Below are 21367 nucleotides of genomic sequence, written 5' to 3' on the forward strand. Positions count from 1 at the left end.
CTTCCCCTCTCCAACATAAAGATGCCAAAGACTATGTATAAAGCAAGTCCTAAATCACTCCATAGTTCCATTTGAATATATTTCCCCAGTTCTTATGCATTGCTTCTGCATACACAGAATTCAGTGATAAAAATTGAGACTCTGTCCTAGATATAGTAATTAATTCAGATATCAATGCCAATTGACTGCGTAGAGGGGAGACAATTTTGTACCAAGATTTACTAACCTCTATTTTAATGAGAAAACCAATGGAAAAGCTTTCTTCCTACTATGACTCTCTCTGGATAAATTGCTTGCCAGGAAGTGTTAGGATATTTCTGCCATGACTCTTTGGCTTCCACACCCAAAGACATTTGGTCTCCATCACATGTGCAGGAAGGATCTCCTTGTTCAGCAGTATTTACACCATCACCCTGACACCAGTAGTCAGATATAACTATACAACTTGGGGCCTGAGTGCTGGGAAACTGCCCATACCCACTGCTGACTTGGTCTTCTCACCAGCTGCTTGATCCAACAGATGTATCTTCCTTATGAGGCACCAGAGACCCAGAATGTCCACATCCTGTGGTCCCCTGTGCCCTTAACACCCCACATTTGAGTTCCTTTCCAATTCAGAGAACAAAACATGCAGGCTTTGAGCCAATTTACAACAGATGTGGGTCACAACCACCAACTACCCAGGAAGCCTCCACCAGAGCAGGGCATGAGAACCGGCTTCTTAGATATTCCCATACATGATCCCATCAATCATTTAACAACTGTTCAAAGAGAAAGACTAGGAGACTTTCTCCAGAGCATCCCCAGGGATTTAATTCACTATGCTAGAAATTAAGAGATTACTACTAAGATATAAGAAGTCTAAGACAGAGTTAAGGGAATTATTGGAAAGTTGGCATTACAAATTTACATGTACACTGGGAAAATCTGCAGCACTACCCATAGCTTTGACATAATGCCTTCCTATACCCTGTCCTTGCGCAACTCTGACTCCCACATCATGGCCATACTCTGGATAGGCCCCTCTCTGCATGTAGAACAATATGAATGGGGATTCTGCTTATCAGGATATCATCACTAGTCTGTGCCAGTCCTTGCAAGAATGTCCTTGTGCTGCGACTATTTGTACGAGACGGTACCCTGGCCACCCCTAAGTGTGCAGACTTTTTAAACATTTTTCCCCCAAGAAAGTGGTCCCTGATGGCACTGCCTACTGAGTAAAGCTAAGAAAGATAGGAAGAAAGAGGACGAAGTGCAAGGAGAGAAACGTTAGTGCGAGGAGAAAAATAATGATGTGGATGTAGAATATTTATAATGTGAATTCATATTAACCTGACTTCCTCAGAAAATGTCAACGTTAGTATTAGGATGTGTATTTCCTTCAGAGCTCTGAAAGAAAATATGAGAATTCAAGGGGTGCTACTGCAGAATCCACACACACACACACACAAAAGTGCTTCACTGTGGCTGGAATGATGCAGAGTCTTGGCAATAGCTCAGGAAGCTGCCAGCTGTCCTCCTATTGTAAACAGTGAAGTAGGTCATCTGTGGCTCCCCATCCTCATCTGTGTAGGCCGTTTTCTTGGACCCTCCTCCACATCCCATTCCTCATATGTTTTCATTCTATTTCCATCAAACTGCAATCTCAAGAAATGGCCTGAAATCACTTCATACTAATGTCTGAGGAATGAAAACAGAGGAAGGCTTTAGCTTTTCTGAGATTGGCAGGGAGGGTCGCAAGTGAGCATTGTGTTTTCCTAGACATAATAGCCATAAGCTAAACAATGCAGCAACCACAGCAGAACTTTCCAAGCCTGAGGAACACTGCCCAAAATGAAAGACAGAGGTTTGTGCTCTCTTCGTATGGAGGTTCAGTGTGGATCATACACAGAGAGTCTGGAGCCTCCCACAGTGGGCACTTCTTTTCCCTTGTCCAGGAAGAAGTCCAGCTGGAGCAGACAACCAGAGAGAACATTAGCCTGACCATGGGGAAAGGCACTGCAGCAGAATTAGGACCAATGGAGGAAAAAAAGATGTCTGGAAAGATACTTCATTTCAATAGCAGTAATAGCTTTATAAGAGTTGATAGCCATTCAGCAGTGAAACAAGCATCCTTGTCAGTGGATGAGTTCAGTGAATGACTACACTGGGAAGGTTGTCTACATTGGTTGGGAGCTAAATTCAATGAGCTCTTTCCCTCCTAGGATTCATTATATACTGTATGTATATGATTACATACACAGAGTATATGTAATATATGTATAATATGTATATTACATATACTCTGTATATGTAGATTACATACACATATATGTAATATATGTATAATATGTATATTACATGTACTTTGTATATGTAGATTACATACACATATATTACACGTACTCCGTACATGTAATCATACACCTTATACACATTTGTATCCATTATATAATCAATTTTCCATGTTATTGGTATTTTTCCTAATCAATATTTTTAATAAGCTACGTTAGTACTGTGTCTAGAGGTATATTATAGTTTACTCAATCAGTTCTCTTCATGGTTGAGCATTTAGGCAGCTTCTACATTTTTCCTACTATGAAAATTATTGTGATGAACACACCTGTACTTACAACTTTTTCACTATTTAAAATCATCATATATGTATATGATTATTTGGACCCTCTTCCACATCCCATTCCTCATATGCTGTCATTCTATTTCCATCAAAATGCGATCTCAAGAAATAACCTGAAATCAATTCATACTAATGTTTAAGTAATGAAAACGGAGGGAGGCTTTAGCTTTTCTGAGATTGGCGGGGAGGGTCACAGGTGAGCATTGTATTTTAATAGAGATAATAGCCTAAGCTAAACACTGCAGCAACCACAGCAGATATTCAAATGGTATATATAAAAATACACAATTATATTTGTATAAATATATATATAAACATATAATAAAGTAAGCTTCTATTTTCTTAATTAGAAGATTCAAATTAAGAATTTTGTCCAACTTGAATATATAAAACTTTAGGGTTATACAGAAATTAGCCAATTCTACTTTAGAGTTTTAATGTATTAAGACAGTTAAACATGCATATTTTAAAATCACATATTATGTAAGATAATGTATCAATTTTGAATACTGCCTTTTCCTTTTCATAATTCATAAAATAACTTTAAATTCTTCTTAAGCATTTCAAATCAATGTATTTGTCACCACTAGAGCCACTTTTTTATCCTCAAATATTTTTCCAGAGTATATGAAACTCACTTTGCTAAATTGAAAATTTAGAAGCACATTAGATTTAGAAACATAATTCTAAATTGTTTGAACAATAGCACATTATTAATACCTACTTTTGAGACATAATACATACTCACATAACATTAGAATCATTGTTTTGCCATTTATCCTATAAGTGAATATTCATGATCTCCACAACAAAACATTTCCTTTGATAGATTTGTTTAAACAATATCAAACACTTGCAATCTTGAAGGCACTGGGAGACCCAAAAAATAGTTACTATGTTTCTGTTAAACTACTTAGTCGTCTTTTTAACTAATTCTATCAGCTCACTGCCATAAGCATCCATGAGCTAGCATTGATTGAGATCATTCCAATGTGTCCTCACTGAACTGTACCTAACTGTTCAAAGTAAAATAATTAAGTGAAAGCATTGTAATATTGTTTTTCATAATTATTGTAAGGAATCAAATATAAGGGATTTCTTCTTCTCTGAGGATCATGAACCTTACTCCATGTTCAAATAGATATAGTATTTTCTCACAGTAAATTCCCCAAAGTGGAAATAGTTGTTCAAAAGAATATAAATATTTTTACTCTTTTGACATTAACTAATTGGCTTCCAATAAAAATCAAACAATTTATATTGTTACCAACATCTTGCCCACATTGGGAGTGTCACCATTTTGAGCACAAGCTGTAATTAAATATCTAACCAAAAAATTGTTTGTTAATACTTTACATTTTTATTACTAGAGAGTTAAAACATTTTTCAAGTCTGATAATCAATGATTAACTTTCTTCATTTGTCCTTCACCCATTCGTTTTTTAGGTTGATAGTGTTTTACTCATTTATTTGTGTGATTATAATAATTTTGTGCCTGAGTTTCACAGCATTTAACCACAATAACAGCATTGGTGAAAGGAGTTTCAGAGGTATTGTGGATGGCAGAGGGTGGTGATGGCAAAGTGCCAAGGAAAGGGAAAAAGGAAGAAGAGGGTTTTTATACTGATGTGTTTCACTGTGCCTTCGTACCACAGAGGTTGGAGTGCATTAAGCCTTTGTTCAAAAACACCCAGCTGTGATCCGCTATGTAGGTCTCAGCATTGGAAGAGTCCTCTGAGTGTCATGGGAAAATAATATATGAGTTTTATTGCCCCTGTGTCCCAACTATTTTCTATTTATTCCACATTGGTCTACTGCAATAGTTTCAGAACATAAACAAGTATCACCAAAAACATCAGTGATAAATAATTCCAACCACTCATTTCAATATTTACTAAATATACCCATGGCACTGAAAAGAGAATATAATGGAAGAGTAAAGGAGTTGGGACTAATCGTGACTGAGTACCTGAATAGTAGGCTACACACTAGGTATATGATGAACCAAGAAGTTGAACCCAAATCTAACTAACTTACATAATCCCTTCCTTCAAAGAACTTAGTGTCCAGCACAAGGCAAGTGTTCAAGAAAGAGCTTGTTGTGAATTGAATCCATTTCATTGGAATACAGCATCCTTGCAGAGTTCCAACTTTTTAAAATAATGTGTTTCTAAAGACCATTGTCTTTTTTTTTTTTTTTTTTTTTTGAGACGGAGTCTTGGTCTGTCGCCCGGGCTGGAGTGCAGACCATTGTCTTTAGAAAGACCAGTGATCAAAGACCTTAGACCACTGGTCTAAGGACCATCTGGAAGCAGATCCCCAAGGTGAAATTCTGACATTGAATGCCCGATTCCTAACAGGTCATGTGCCTTGTTCTGATGAGAAAACTGTCGAATGAGGGAGTTGCAGTGGCATGAAGGTTGTTAGTAGGTAGCATGGGCCAAATGGCCCAGTGATGTGGTGAAAAGTGCACTCCTTCAAATAAGACCCTAGTTACTAGAAAGTCACAAGTAGGTAAACAGATGCTGGTAGGGACAGTTTTTGTTGGATAAAGTCAGCAAAGAAAAGCTTTTAGAGGAGACGAATCCTGAGCTGGTGCCTACAGATAGTGACAGCCCTAGTGCAACTGGGAATATTACGGAGAGTGAAAGAATCTCCCTCTCTAACTAATGCCACCAAGAAGTCCCTTCACCCCAGAGCAAAGACATAACCTATCTCCACCCAAGTGAGCTATGTATTTTTAAAATATATCCCCTCTGAACTAAACCACTTTTCTGTTCACTTCAGATCAACCAGTGTTAATACCATAGATCTGAGAGCCTAGAAGTCCTGAGTTTTTCTTCACTCTTCTCGACCCCATGTGAGTTTGATTCAAGAACATGAGGATTAGTCCCTTCTCTTGGAATTACAATCACCAATTAGCACACCATGTCCAATTGCTCCTTTTAAGTCTAGGAGAGCACAAACAATGCACAGGTGAAGAAAACTATGCCTAGGCCTCCTCCCTAGGTTGTCCAAAGTAACTGAATTTATGACTTCAAGGACAGAATACATCAACCCAATCAAAATAAAATCAAAGAAGCCCATTTTCAGGGACTAGAAACAATTCACAGAAATAACACCTTGAATGAAATTCTCATTTTTAGTGCAGAAATGGAACATAACATCCTTAGATTACTTGCTTTCTAAAAGTGAATACTCTTTAGGTATTACTTTTTCAACATTGATGAGTTTACAACATTTATTTTTGCATAGCAGACAGAACTGTGTAGGCATTCACAGTTACAGAAAGAAGAAATTGACTAGCTTCCTGCTTCACACAAAGAAATCATGGAAAAAAAAAACATTTCAAGCCAAAAGAAAAAAAAAAGTTTTAAAACATTTTAAAGTCTCAGATTACTTGCTGGCTATAATGGGAATGTGTAACTTTGTGAAGATATCTGTGGCCATCTTATCCTAATGATCACTCATCTTTATCAAGCCATTATATTCATCTTGACATGATGCAATATACAGGGCATAACATCACCTACACGGTATTTCTGACATAAATAAATAAATAAACTAAAACTAATCAAACTTTAGTTCTAACAGGAGACAGGAAGTTAGAAAAGCAAATTAAAGGATTCCACAAAGAAACATCTAGACAAATCCAGCAGGTGAGACATTCCACTGAACAGTTTCAGTCTCACTGATAATCAATGTCATGAAAAAGGGGGAAAAAAGTGCAGTAGAGGGGAAGCAGTGGAAGGAGAACTATTAAAGATTAAAGAGATGTAAAAGATTTAACAACAATGGAATGCATAGTCTTTGAATGGATCCTTGTTTAAAAAAAAAAAAAAAAAAATCTGTAACAGAGGCCAGGCACGGTGGCTCACGCTTATAATTCCAGCACTTTGGGAGGCAGAGGCTGGAGGACCACTTGAGCCCAGGAGTTTGAGACCCTGTGCCTGTAAAAAAGAAAGAGGAAGGAAGGAAGGAAGGAAGGAAGGAAGGAAGGAAGGAAGGAAGGAAGGAAGGAAGGAAGGAAGGAAGGAAGGAAGGGAAGGAGAAAGAAAGAAAGAAAGAAAGAAAGAAAGAAAGAAAGAAAGAAAGAAAGAAAGAAAGAAAGAAAGAAAGAAAGAAAGAAAGAAAGAATCTATAAAAGACATTTGGAGCATTTGGAGGAAAATTAGGAAAACTCGACTATGGGTTGGCTATTAAATTATTTTCAGGAATTTCTGTTAACTTTGTCAGGTGGGAAATGGTATTGTGGTTGTGTAGAAAAATATTCCTTTTCGTAATATACACTGAAGTGAATTGTCATTTTATCTGTAATTTTTTTAAATACTCAAGCAAAATAAATAGAAAATATGACAAATGTTAACAATTGTTAAATCTAGGTGATCATTCTATAGATACTTATTTTGTTAATCTCTTCTTTTTGGATTGTTTCAAAAATTTTATAATAAGATCCTTTTTTAAAGTTTTCATTTTGTGGCTGGCATGTTAGCTCACCCCTGTAATCCTAGCACTTTGGGGAGCCAGGGCAGGTAGATTGCTTGAGCCCAAGAGTTCTAAACCAGCCTGGGCAACATAGCAAAACCCTGTCTCTACAAAAGAATGCAAAAAATTTCCCAAGCAAAGTGGTGCATGCCTGCAGTCCCAGATACTAGAGAGGCTGAGGTGGGAGGATCACTTGAACCTGGGAGGTCAAGGCTACAGTGAGCCATGAGCATGCCTCTGCACTCCAGCCTAGATGACAGAGTGAGAATCTGTCCCAAAAAAATAAACAATAAAGTTTTCATTTTTAAATGGCCAACAAGTCTACAGCAAATTTAAACAATGAAAATTTGAAATACAATATCTTCCTTAAAAATTAGCATATTTTCTTAAGGAATACTACTCTGCTCAAAGAATTCCCTAGATCTGTAAGCGTTCGGACAAATTAAAATCTTGTGTTTATATAACATATTTCTAAGACAACAATGAATTCTGTCACTAACTATATGAGTAAAATGAACAAGAAAACCATTAATAATGATGTTGCACATTTTAGATTCTTATTATTCTTTTTCAAGACACAGGCATAACTGAGATATCTTAAAATCACTGACTTTCAAGATTTGACATAATGGTAATAGCTCAAGATCAAGTCTTCCCTTTGTGTTAGAAGTGGGGGTGGGACAGTTCCAGACTTCCACAGTTGTACCAATGAACCCCAATCAGACGATTTTCAAGCTACTTCTCCTTCAGTGGGTGGGCATCAGAGAGAAGCTAAGAGATGGTTTTGACAAAACCCAAAATGTGTCCAGACCCCTCAAATAAGGTAGCCTGACCAGGTTTAATCCATTCTTAGGGCTTAATATGGATCTCAGTTCAAAATCCTGGTCTCTTTTAATTCTTGTCCAGTTGCTAAGTGTATTGTTTGTTTGACCCATTAACTCTGCAAGTCATGTTGGTCCATTCTTCTTCTTTACGGTTTTGCAAAAAACCTCAGGTTACAATTTCAGGTATCTGTCACTTAAACAAGTAAGCACTTATTATTTTTAATGGGAGGGCTAATATATTGCCACAAAAATATAGTATGGGTACTGAAGAAAATATACACAGACTCTCAGGTCATCACTGAGCCTTCCCACCATCATCATAGATCCAGCATCTGACTTCCAGAGTACCACCAAGAAGAAATCAGAGGCAGATGACATACAGATCCATGGTCCTTGACTCTAGAGAGTCCAACCAAAATGTGTGGATCCATTTAATCATTTCTACAGAAATGAAAGGCTACTGCTCCAAATGACTTCTAACCACTCACTCATCCATCACTCAAAGCATATGATACAATTGATCTACTGGTCATTAGCAATGTAGGTAGAGAGTAGTGAAGTAGTGGAGAGAGCTTGGTATTTACTGCTGCTGTTGCAGCTTTGGTAGCACAAACAACACGGAATTAGGACAGGGATTTTCAAAGTATTACCCACGGACCTCTGGGCACCTCAAGATCTTTTCAGGGAGCCCATGAGGTCAGAATTATTTTCACAATAACAGCAAAACATTATTTGCCTTTTTCATTGTGTTAATATTTACACTGATGGTGGAAAAGCAATGGTGGATAAAACTGCTGGTGCCTTAGCATGAATCAAGGCAGGGGCATCAAATTTGTATTAATAATCATTATATTCTTCACTGCCACAAATTTTCAGGGGGAAAAAGTTAGTTTCACTTAAAAATGATACTGACTGTGTCACCTTGCTAGGGCTGCCATAACGAAATACCACAGACTAGGCGACTTAAACAACAGAAATTTATTTTCTCACAGTTCTACAGGATAGAAGTCCAAGATCAAAGTGCTGGCAGAGTTGGTTTCTTCTAAGGCCTCTCTGCTCCATCTCCAAGCAGATGGCAGGCTTCTCGTTGTGCCCTGAAGAAAGGGTGGTCTTTCCTCTTTGTGTGGGGCACGCTGGTGTCTCTTCTCATGGTGTGTCCAAATTTCCTCCTCCTTTTTTTTTTTTTTTTGAGATGGAGTCTGGCTCTGTCGCCCAGGCTGGAGTGCAGTGGCTGGATCTCAGCTCACTGCAAGCTCTGCCTCCTGGGTTTACACCATTCTCCTGCCTCAGCCTCCCGAGTAGCTCGGACTACAGGTGCCCGCCACCTCGCCCAGCTAGTTTTTTGTATTTTTTAGTAGAGACAGGGTTTCACCGTGTTAGCCAGGATGGTCTCGATTTCCTGACCTCGTGATCCGCCCGTCTGGACCTCCCAAAGTGCTGGGATTACAGGCTTGAGCCACCGTGCCCGGCCATTTCCTCCTCTTATAAGGACATCAGTCAGACTGAGTTAGGGCCAACCTTAATGGCCTCATTTTAACTTAAAACCTCTCAAAAGGCCCTTTCTGCAAATATAGCCACATTCTAAGGTTATGGGATTCAGGGCTTAAACATGAATTTAGGGGGCAAACGATTGAGCCCATAATACTTACAAAGCAGTAATAATTATTAATTGTATTAAATCTCAACTTTTGAGTACATGTTTTTTAGTATTCTGTGCAACAAAATGGTAAGTACACATAAAGCACTTCTGTTACATTCCAAATTATGATCGTTATCTAAGATCACACTTGTGTGGTTGTTTGAGTTGCAAGTTGAACTAGCTACTTTTTCAAAAAAACACACATTTTTGTTTGAAAGAACAATTGACAGGCAACTATGGTTATTCAGACTTATAGATTTGCCAGCCATTTTCTTAAAAACAGATGAACAGAGCCTGTCATATTAAAATAAACAACTGCTAGTTGTTGCTAATTATTAAATTTTTTTTTTTTTTTTTTTTTTTTTGGACAGAGTCTCACTCTGTCGCCTAGGCTGGAGTGCAGTGGTGTGATCTCAGATCACTGCAACCTCCACTTCCTGGGTTCAAGTGATTCTACTGCCTCAGCCTCTCAAGTCGCTGGGATTATAGCCACGCGCCACCACACCCAGTTAATTTTTGTGTTTTTAGTAGAGACGAGGTTTCACCATGTTGGTCAGGCTGGTCTCGAATGCCTGACCTCAAGTGATCTGCCCATCTCAGCTTCCCAAAGTGCTGGGATTACAGGTGTGTGCCACCGTGCCCAACCTGCTAATTATAAAATCTAAACTTCCAGGAAAAATTAGAGTTTTAGGAAATTTATGTTTGCCACTGTGAAGTAGATTGCTCACCAATATTTAAAAATTTTTCCTGATTTAAAGAGACTAGTGATTATGTTAACTACTGTAATACTTTGGCATTGAATAATAAAATGTGTGCTAACAGGTGGAAGCTGCTTAACAGTAAACCAATTTTCTCAAGTGACGAATGGATGCGTTAAGAAGCGTGCATGGGTGAACATTCTATCCACATTTCAGGATAAACCAATGTTTTAATGTAACAGAATATAAGTTCACTAACACGGTGTCAGATTTCACATCATAACTAGCCTTCAAAGAAACTACCTTTTGTCATGTTATGGTGCAATATAAAGAATACTGTAGCCACAATATTTTGAACAGGCTGTTAAAATACTCCTTTGTTTTCACACTACATATCTATGTAAGGCCAGATTTCTCTCACATATTTCAACCAAACCAACATATTGCAATAGGTAGAGTGCATAAGCAGACATGAGAATCCAACTGTCTTCTGATACGCCAGCTCTTCTCTGATAGATATCTGAAGACTATGATCACTGTGATACCTCCCTTCCTTTGGTCTACAGTCTCCCATATGTTTTAGCTATTCTTCCCAGGACATGGTTTGAAGTCTCTTAAACAACCTAGTATCCCTTTTAAAACACATTGTAGTTTGTCTACAACTCTCAAACCATATGTGTTAATACCAGGAGCAGCGGGTAGAGATAAATAACACTAGCTCAAAGTTCACAGTCCCAAATATTCTAAGCCTGGAGGATGCCCCTGTTCAATCTCTATTTCATTTCTTGGCTTAATATCCCACAAATTTGCTCCCAAAAAGCATGAGATCACAATCCAGCCAGGACTGAACAGTACCACAGTCAACCCAGCCTCTAACACTGTCCCTTTCCTCTGAAAATGAGAGTGCCTGGCAAAAAGAACATGACACAGGCTCCTTCCAGGAAGAGTTGAACCTCAGGATTCATCCACCTTGTGCCTGCTCTTCCCCTTTCCTGCAGAAGAGCATCTCACATAATGATAAAAAACTACACAGAGAAAGAAAGGGCCAGGTTGCCCAGACTACCCTATGGCCACCCCAGGGAAGGGTATCAACTGAGAGGTTGAAACATTCTCAAACCATAAATGCCAGAATGAAAGACCAAAGAAGACATTTGCCTAGTGTACCAAAAAGATCACTGCACTGGGATATAGATACCCAATTTCTTGTATGTTCTTTTGAAATTGGGTGACTTGGTCAAGTTGCGAAACCTCTCTGGATCTTTCTAGACTCTCTCATCTGAAAACTTAGGAGAGTAAATATATGATCTTTGAAACGTCTCCCAGCTATGGCATTCAAGGATTCCTCTCCAGAGGTGCAATTGATCTTTGATTACCCATGTTAGTGGAAGAGAACATGACTTGAATACTCCAAATATGTAGACAATGTGAAACTCATTTCTATACAGCTTTAGAATATATTATATGGTATGGAGTAAATCACAACAAATTAAACTTACCCACCATGTTTAACTCAGGCTAATATTAAAAATCAATGTGTTTTAAGTAGTGGTCCCGTGTACCACTAAACAAATGTTAAGGCAGTATTCCATAAGGCAGCCTGGTGCCAGGCAGTGAGCCAGAGCCTGGGAGTTGGGAAGATCTGGCCAAGGCTCTGTCACTTACTAGCTTATCTTCGCTGAACCTGAAATACCTCATCCTTAAAATGGATTCAGAAGGCACTTTCTGAGCACTCACTGGGTCAGGCTCTGTACTTGTACATGGTATACAGGTATGAACAAAACAGATCACTTCCCTCAAGGGTCTCGACCTAATAAGAAGAGGGAAAAAGGGTTTTGAGTGCAAAAATAAAGATAATTACTGGATGCCATGAAAATTCTGAAAAGGGTGAGCACTTAACCCAGATCAGTTTGGGGTAGTCATTTAGGAACTCCCAGGGAAGCAAACAACTAAGCTAAGACCCTGAAAATGCGGAGGATTTAAAGAGAGGGACCAACTAGGGGATAGAAGAAGGAAAGGGCATCTCAAGCAAAGAAATATGAAAGAGCACAGAGCATTCAGGAAGTAAGTAGTTCAATGCAACTGCATTTAAGGGAGCAAGTAAGCTAAGGTCTTGTGTTTTATACTGTTTTGTCCTGAGGATAATAGGAAGCCACCAAAAATTTTATGTATACCATTCCATAATTGCTGGAGACATAGTTAAAAGCATATGAGGGTGGAATCCTCCCAAGATCCACCATCTGTATTAATCAACTATTTTTGTTATAATTGTGATCTATAACAAACAACCCCAAAATTTCAATTGCTTACAGTAACAAACATGTATCACTTTTGCTCACTGGTCTGCAGGCCACCTGGACTTGGCTTCAAGATGTGAGTTGGATTTAGATCTGTTCTATGTGTCTTCATTTTAGAGGTCAGGGTGAAGTAGCAATGACTCCCTGGAGAACACTCCTTACATCTCAAAGGATAGAGGCTAAAGAGTGCTGGTGGAGGCCAGGCACAGTGGCTCATGCCTGTAATCCCAGTACTTTGGGAGGCCGAGGTGGGCAGATCACAAAGTCAAGAGTTCAAGACCAGCCTGACCAACATTGTGAAACCCTGTCTCTACTAAAAATACAAAAATTAGCCGGGCGTGGTGGCACACACCTGTAATCCCAGCTGCTTAGGAGGCTGAGGCAGGAGAATCACTTGAATCCGGGACACAAAGGTTGCAGTGAGACGAGATCACACCAGTACATTCCAGCATGGGCAACAGAGCAAGACTCCATCTCAAAAAAAAAAAAAAAAAAAAAAAAGAGTGCTGGTGGAAACCCATGATGTGACATGTCCGAAGACTCAGCTTAGAACTGGCACACCAGTTTAGAACTGATACACTGAGCCAGCTTGGCCTGACCTAACTGTCAGGACCCTTTGATCTTGCTGGAGCTTGACTTGGAGAAAACATCTGGTTCCGGGGATTCTCAGGGACCATATAGTGTGAAACCAAGGGGAAGTTTTTGTAAAACTCTGTAGCTCTGTGACTGGGTGGATACGCACAGTGCTACAAAACCTACAGAGACCTGTACAAAAACTTCAGGGGCAAAAATGCCACTCATATTCTATGAATCAAAGCATAATGAAGCCCCAATGTCAATAGAGCCTGTAGTAGGAAGCCCTGCAAAGTCACATGGCAAAGAACCTGGAGGTACACTTCTATTACAGGGAGGAAGTGAAGAGTTGGGAAGCCACATTCTCATCAGGATTCCCAACGTTTGTTTCCTCTAACTAATTCTATTTATACCAGTTTCTGATGGTGTGAAAGTCACCAGCTTCTTGGGAAAGTCACCAGCACTAGAAGGAGCTCAATGAGTCTCATATGGGTGAGTCAGAAGCTTACTGCATCAATCAGCTACCTCTTGCCATTTCAAAGACTAGTACCTAAGGCCAGCTACACTCAAGAGTCCAAGTGACAGTTCTTTATTCTTATCTGGTTCTCCCCATGAGGCCTTTTGCTCTATGCCATCCTATTGCATTGTCTGTTACTGAGGCCATAACATTCTTATTTTTCTCTTTTCCTATTTGCTTTTTTTTAATCAGCAAAAGAATGCTAGATTTTATATATAGAAATAACGTTCCTTGGAGTTTATGGGGCAGGTATGCAGCTGTATGTAGGGTGGAAAGTCATCACAAAGGTCGTAGGCAAAGTAGTCATAATTAAACCAAACCATGCATTTGGATAAGACCTTCAGGGAAAGTGTGAAGATTAACCTTTTTAAATTCCTGCTCCCTGTTGCTAGATAGTAACAATAACAAAACTCATACTCTTCTTTCATGGTTAACATTTAATAAGCTCACTTTCGACGAGCCTATCATACTACTTTGTTTTGACAGCACTAGAACAGAGATCAAAGGCAAGCAAGACCACTGTCTTGTAAGCCCTGAGGAGAGTTTTTGAGAAGGCAATGACTGGGTCAAAACTCAGAGGTCAAACAAGATTAAAACTGAAAATCATCCGTTGAATTTGGCCAGAGCTGCTGCCTCTGATTGCACAGGTTGTGCCTTCACAAGGGCACCTGGCAGAGAGGAGAAGTGGGGCTAAAATTCAAGGCATGCTCTGCCACCAGCCAAGGCCCTGATGTGGGGCTGCAACTTCTGGACAGGGAAGGCGTTTCATAAACCACACAAAAGTGCAATCTGTTTGCCAAGCTTGAACCCAAGGGGCTATCTCTGCATTCACCCAGCACAGCCACCTTTTCTAAATCACACAAAGCACCATGTGGGCTACTGGCCTGAATTTAGTAACTGGGAGGAGGTTAATGGAGAGGACAAAATTTTAAATTTACATGAAAACCCTTTGTAAACTGTATATATACTATTCAAGTGGAAAGCAGGGTAGGAAGAGGTGATTCACAAGCTTAGCAAGAGACAGGAGAAATTACAGTGACCACAAGCATTTTCTGCCTAACCCACAGCATGTGAATCTACATGAGATGTCTAAGTACCCGACAAACTCCTCAGTGGGAAACCATCTGAGGGCAGACTGGCCAGAAAGCACAGATGGGAGTGGATGTGATGATTTCTAAAAGTCCATTCTAGTCACAAACCCCAAGGCAGATTTAGCCAGTGGGGCAGAAGAGCCTCAGACAGAAGCACCTGAGTCAGCTTGGCCTGACCTAACTGTCAGGACCCTTTGATCTTGCTGGAGCTTGACTTGGAGAAAACATCTGGTTCTGGGGATTCTCAGGGGCCGTATAGTGTGAAACCGAGGGGAAGTTTTTGTAAAGCTCTGTAGCACTGTGACTGGGGGTATACGCACAGTGCTACAAAACCTACAGAGACCTGTACAAAAACTGCAGGGGCAAAAGTGCCATTTCCCTGGGATATCCTCAGCCTGGGTCCCACACCTCAGGAGATAAAAACAGCAAGCAGCTTCCCTCCTTGCTTTGGAGTCTGGAAAGGATAGCAGGAAGCTGACTGGACCGGGGAGATGACCACGGCTGCTGACCTCTCACTCACTACTGTTCTCCCTTGGGTAAAACTGGCATTTCTACATTTTCTTACAGCACATTTGGGGAATACAAAAAGGTATTTCCTACAAACTATTCTTGTCTTGCTTTCATGTTGATTCTATTGCAAAAGAGAGTTATATGAGCCACCTCACACAGAATTTCTAAATTCAAACCCCTAGAGAGATTTACCCAAGTGCTTTGCTTTGTGGTTTGGGAAGATGGATTTGAAGAGAGATTGATTTGTTTGTAGGCAATTACCAGCCACAGTTGCTCATTCTAAAGCTGACTGCCCTGTAAATCACCCAGTGCTTCATGCCACCCTGTCTCCTCTTGCTGTGCCACATATTATCTGCCTTTAAAGCAGCACTGGTGGCTACAAACACCTTAACCCTGCAGTAGTCATGGAGCCAAGACCCACCCCTTTGACGGTGCCAGCTTTTCAACACAGAGGGCTGAGTGTGGGTCTAGGAAGTGAGAGCAAGGTAAAACAATAGAAAGCAACAGTTCAGAGCACTGCATCAAGTGTATTGTGCCGGAAAGGTCCGCCATAGGAAATATGCTCCTCCATACTCCTCAGACAACAGCCTTCCCAAAGCAAACCTGTCCCTACCTGCAGATGATTACATCATCTATGAACAGCTGGATAAGCAACAAGTGCCATCTTTCATGGAACTGAGCCTTAAAGATCCTCCAGTCCTAAAGCTAATGGGAAGAAGGTAGGTGGGAGCAGCGCTGAGGTTTTTGGAACGTCCTCAAGTGCTGTGACACTGATAAACTCATCTTTGGAAAAGGAACCCGTGTGACTGTGGAACCAAGTAAGTAACTCATTTATTTATCTGAAATTTAAGGTTAAGGCATCCTCCATCTAAGGAGGCAGCAATAATCCTGAAATGGGAAATGGGTGAAATAGCTAGTGTTGAGGAGGACTCCTGGGAAGAGGTGAAATATGGTTAATCCTTTCCATAGGAGGGGAGCAGAAGGTGTCTGTGAAAAAAGACTTTGGGGCATATGAAAGGACCCATACAGCTCAGAGGAAACAGAGAACTCTGCCCAGTTCATCGAATTCGGGTCAGGCTGTAGAAACCACAGAGTCATTGGCCCAGCTCCCCTGAGCAGAGTCAGAATGGACATGGAATGAGGCTGACCTGAGTCCAGATGGTTTTCCCAAGGTGATTCCAAACGTTCTGACTTCCCTTACGCCAAATACATCCTCCTGGGAGAGCTCAGAACTGAATCCATCTCCTGGGCATGGAGGGTGAGGCGAGAGCAAGTAGTCCCTGGTGTTGTGATATTTCTCTTTAGAAGAGAATAACCTGTTCCAGACATTTGTTTCTAATTGTTTGAGGTGCAAATGAAAACTAGGTTACTAGTGAGAAATATGGGACATTCTAGTTCCCACTGAGACCAGATTCCAACCAGGACAAAGTGAATGTGTAATGCTTCCAACTAAGAAACGCTTTGAAGTCTCCAGCACACAGCCAGGAGAGTTCCCTACCACTCACCAGCGTTCAACGTTTTTGCGAAGAGTGTATGGTACCACTCACTTATTAACAGTTATGCAGGAATCGATGCTAAGGTTGTTGAAGGATCATGCTCAACACAGAGGGCATCTTTGATGTCCTTTCAATGACATTTGCATTCAACAGTGTCTTGCTAAAAAATAAAATAAAATAAGACAGTGGTCTCCACCTGGCAGCAGCTTCCAGTTAGATAGTGCATATTAATCTTAAGTAAGAAAATGTAATAAACCAATACAAAAACCCATTTCAAAGGTCCTAGGGAAGTCTAGCAATAGGGGTCAGTGGTCCCAAATCAGCCCAACCAGCTGCTAGAAAAGAAACAGCATGCCCTGCCCTGGCTGGGACTTTGGCATTCGGCTTAGGTTTTTCTAGGTAAAAGAAGGCTCTAGAGAGATAGGGTGGTGATGGTGGGCTCTTCTCAGAGACCAACTGGGGACAAGGCAGTTCCAGGCATATGCAGTGAAGGAGGCTGAGGAAGGGGAAGGACAGGCATGGGCATCCCCAGACCTCACACACTACAGGGAGAAAAGGGGCAGGGGCCCTGCCATCAAAGAGAAAGACACCCAAAGCTGTGCTAGCGGAGTCAGTGCAGAGACCTTCAGACTTTTTTAAAAATCAAAACCTTAGTAAGATTTTGAAATTTTAACTAATTTGGGCCTTTTCCTTTAGACCTCATTATCCTTAAAATTTTCACTAAAATACGTCTATCCACACTTCCAACAAAGCTAAAGACTGATTATCTTAATTTCCCTTTGTTTGCCAAGTTTTTCCTAATGAATTAAGCTCCTCTGTTTACCCATTTACTTGGTCCATATTTCCCTAACTGTGGAGTGCATAGCACATGGTTTCAGATGGAGAGACATTCTTTTTACTTGCATGGATCTATCTTTTAATGGCTATCAGAATAGTACAACTAGGTTATCAAACCCATGTGATTTCAAGTTTCCTTTTAATTATATTTTAAGTTAAAAAATGAGTAAATTTGTTTAAATTATTAAGCAAATTATGACAGATGCATGTGATGAAAAAAGGGGGGGAGATGTGCTTAAACGAAGTTTGGGTAATGCTGAACTTCCTATTGGTGCACTTCATCAGCCTTTGAAGTGAAAAAATAAGGGGTATCCAGAGGGGGCACGACCTAGAATATCTTTGAATGGCGCCTGCTATTTTTAAGCAACCAATATTGGATTAAAGAGACAGCACTGCAAAGCCCAGGCCCTTTATCTTCTCAGAGGCCTTTTGATGCTTTTTTTTCCTTGGGAGCTTCTTTCAAGTTCTTATTTATGGAGCTCCTGGGTAGCACAAAACTAACAGAATGAGTCTATACAAACCCACAGCTGTAGACCTCACACTTTAGTCATCTGGATAGAGTAAACCTGGAGAGGCTACTTAGCTTCATAAAACAGAACAGAGAACGGGACAAAACAGCATGCGATAAAGTAATGTAAATGTGTACTTCTACGGTAACAACAGGAGCAGCGGGTAAAAGGGGCATGGTCGTTGGGAATATCTGCATGGAAGTGGGCCATGTGAGGGACTTTGAATGCAATCTATTATTTTATGTCATAATTATGTAACTACCACTCTTTGAGTGCCTACCATTTATTAGGCCACAGCACTAAGTCCTTTAATGAATGTGATTTCACTCAGTTCTCACAACGATCATGTGGAATTGAGGTACCATGACTTGCCTTTAATGGATCAGGAAACTGAATCTCAAAGGGGTTCCTCAAGATCACACAGCTTAGTAAAGTCATCATTTGAAGCACCTGCTTGATGCCAGAATCCGTGCTCTTAAGAACTCTGCTTTTCCATCAGGACTACAGCTAGACTAGGGCATGTGTGGAGGTTTCTTCTGCCTGGCCCAGCCTCTGTCTCAGGCCTCTAATGAGCTCCTTTTCAAGCTGAATCAGAAACAACAGTTATGCCACTTCCCTTCCAGTGCCATCCCCATCACTTCTCTCACCAAGGAAGAACTTCTGAACCCTTGCCAAAACCAGTTACCCAAAGCAGCATTCCCCTTCCCCAGGAGGAGCTAGGTGAGGCCCATCTCTCACATTACACCCCTGGAGACCCAGGGTCCCTAAATACAGAAGGTCCAGACGATGATCAGAGCATCACCCTTTCCCTCAAGAAAAGGAGTTCACATAATTCTGGCCTCATCAAGATGTCTCCCAGATTCCAAGAGATGACCTTCCCATTCCTCCAGACCCACTAGTCCTTGTTCTGGCATCTGACATTCCCTGTCACTCCCAGTGAGCATCTCCCAGAACAGAGCCTTTGCACCTGCAAGTCCTTCCACCTGGAGCCATTTTCTTCCAGGGACTCACACAGTTTTCTCCCTCCCCTCCTCCAGGTCTCCACTCAAATGTCATTTCCTGTGAATCCTTTCCCTACCACCTCATGTCACTCTGAAGACCCCTTTCCCTGCTTTATTTAGAGCCCTCATGTCTACTTGAAACTTTGTATGCTCATTTGCTGTCTGTTTCCCTTGCTCTGTGAGAGAAAGGACTTCGAGCTCTTTCTTACTACATCTACGAATACACTGAAAGCACTAAATAAACATTTGTTGAATGAGTGAATGAATAAATAAAGGAATGAATGAATCAGAGAAAAAGTCAGCTGTGGTGTAAAGCAAAAGAAAAGAAAAATGAAAGGAAACTGATAACCTACAGAGCCAAGCCTGAGTCCTGGCTCTGCAAGCCATCACAGGTCACTGCCACTACGTGCCAGGCACTATTCTGGGTGCCAGGGAATCCACATGAACAAAGCAAGCATGAATTTCTGCCATATTGGAGTTTATTTTCTAATGGCAAAAGACAGATGGTAAACTAAATAAATAAATAAAATATACAGTATGTTAGGGTGGTAATAAGCCCTGAGAAGAAAAATAAAGCCGGGAAGGAGAATAAAGAGGACTAGTGAGAGGGACAGCGTGCAGTTTTAAACAGAAGAGTCACAGAAGGTCTCACTGGAAAGGGGACAGTTGAGCGGAGACCCGAGGAAGTGGTAAAGTGAGCCATGCAGACCTCTGGAGGAAGAGCACTTCCAGGCAGAGGGGACACAGTGCTGCCTGGGATGTGTGGCTGGAGGAGGGGAGGGAGTGACGGGGAGAGAATGTGAAAATGAAGTCAGATTGGTGATGGGTTGGGGATAGGGTGGCTTGTAGGCCACTGTAAGGACTTCTGCTTTTGAATTCTAAAGGGAAGATTGGAGAGTGGAAGGGAAGTCACATGTAACCTAGAGAAAAGATCTAGAGAGACAGAAATGTGAATACCAGTCCTTACCAATGGCCCTAAGAAGTGGGCACCCTCTTCATATCACATAACACCAAAAAAATAGCTTCTGTTCTTTTTCAGCAACCTGTCCCACAACCCTTCCTGCTTGGAGCTCTGTTCTTAGTGCAATTACATTCCCCAAGCTTCAAGTAAAATGTATCTTCTCTGAGTTTATCCCTCATAAACATTCTAATAATTACACCGAGGCTCTCTGCTTCGCAGATGCTGTATCTAATCTTATAACCTATAATACAGAAGATGTTATCCTCACTTCATAGAGAAGCCAGATAAAGCTCAGTGAGTTTAAGGAACTTGGCCAAGATTACACACTTGGAAAGGGACAGAGTCAAAACTAGGTTTGGGATCTTCTGACATCTTTCTACTTCACAACAACTAGGAACCACCCTTTATGTTAGTGATCCTCCAGCTATGATCTACAGTCTTTTAAGGACGGTAAACTGATCTGAAAAATTCATATTCCCTCCTTGGTTTTTATGGGTGATATACAGGCAATCTCATAGATTCTGATGTTCACATATGACAGAAATTAATTTGACTGTCACTTCTAAGTGTGAGTGTGTCATTGAAGCTTGCTAAAATTTGGTATGCATGAATGTGTTATTAAAATGGATGGAAAAACTTAATTCTATGTTGTACTAAGCAGTCTGGCTGCTGCACAATACTTGGCAATGATGCAAAACTCTCAGATATGAAATAAATTTCCCCTAAAAGGTTGGAATGCATGGTATATATAACCTGCTAGGTCCCTGCCCCACCTAAGTGTAGCCCAAAGGTGGAGAACCACTACTCTATGACCAATATTCCACCCTTCTTTCCTCCTGATCAAACCAAAAAACATCTTTCCAGTCTATATTCATTCTCTCTTATTTGAGCACAAATTCTGTCAGATTGTAATATGGGCAAAACTTGGATTTCTATTTGACACTAGAGTCGCCTCTTGTTCCATCCTGAAGGACAACCTGTAAGGCTGAGAAGAAGAGGCTAGGCCAGATAGGATAGAAAATAGCTTGCGATGAATATCACATGACTTGGCAACTGGGGCTAGGGCTCCCATAAAGGGAAAAGCAAGGTAGTTTTTGGATTAGGTATGTCAGCTGTGCCAGACCACTGATCTTTGGCAAAGGAACCTATCTGGAGGTAGAAAGACGTAAGTAACCTACTTTTCCTTCTTATGACCACTATGTTTGGCAATTATATTTTTAAAATATTTATCTAAGTCACCAGGTTGGGAAGCAGTGCTCCAGTAGGTAATATATCATGGGATGGCTTGAGGAACAGGAACTGAGTTTCCGATAAA

At 40.6% G+C, this 21367-nt stretch overlaps 1 gene segment (V, D, J or C); it reads left to right on the forward strand.

Annotated features, from left to right (window-relative positions):
* Positions 1 to 21367, forward strand: part of LOC106999341 (T cell receptor delta constant-like) — a 356123-nt gene that overhangs the window by 323748 nt on the left and 11008 nt on the right. The window contains 1 exon segment of the C gene segment in view: positions 16009 to 16066. Coding sequence covers positions 16009 to 16066 — 58 coding nt within the window.

Source organism: Macaca mulatta, chromosome 7 (genome assembly GCF_049350105.2).
Source record: "Macaca mulatta isolate MMU2019108-1 chromosome 7, T2T-MMU8v2.0, whole genome shotgun sequence".
NCBI lineage: Eukaryota > Metazoa > Chordata > Mammalia > Primates > Cercopithecidae > Macaca > Macaca mulatta.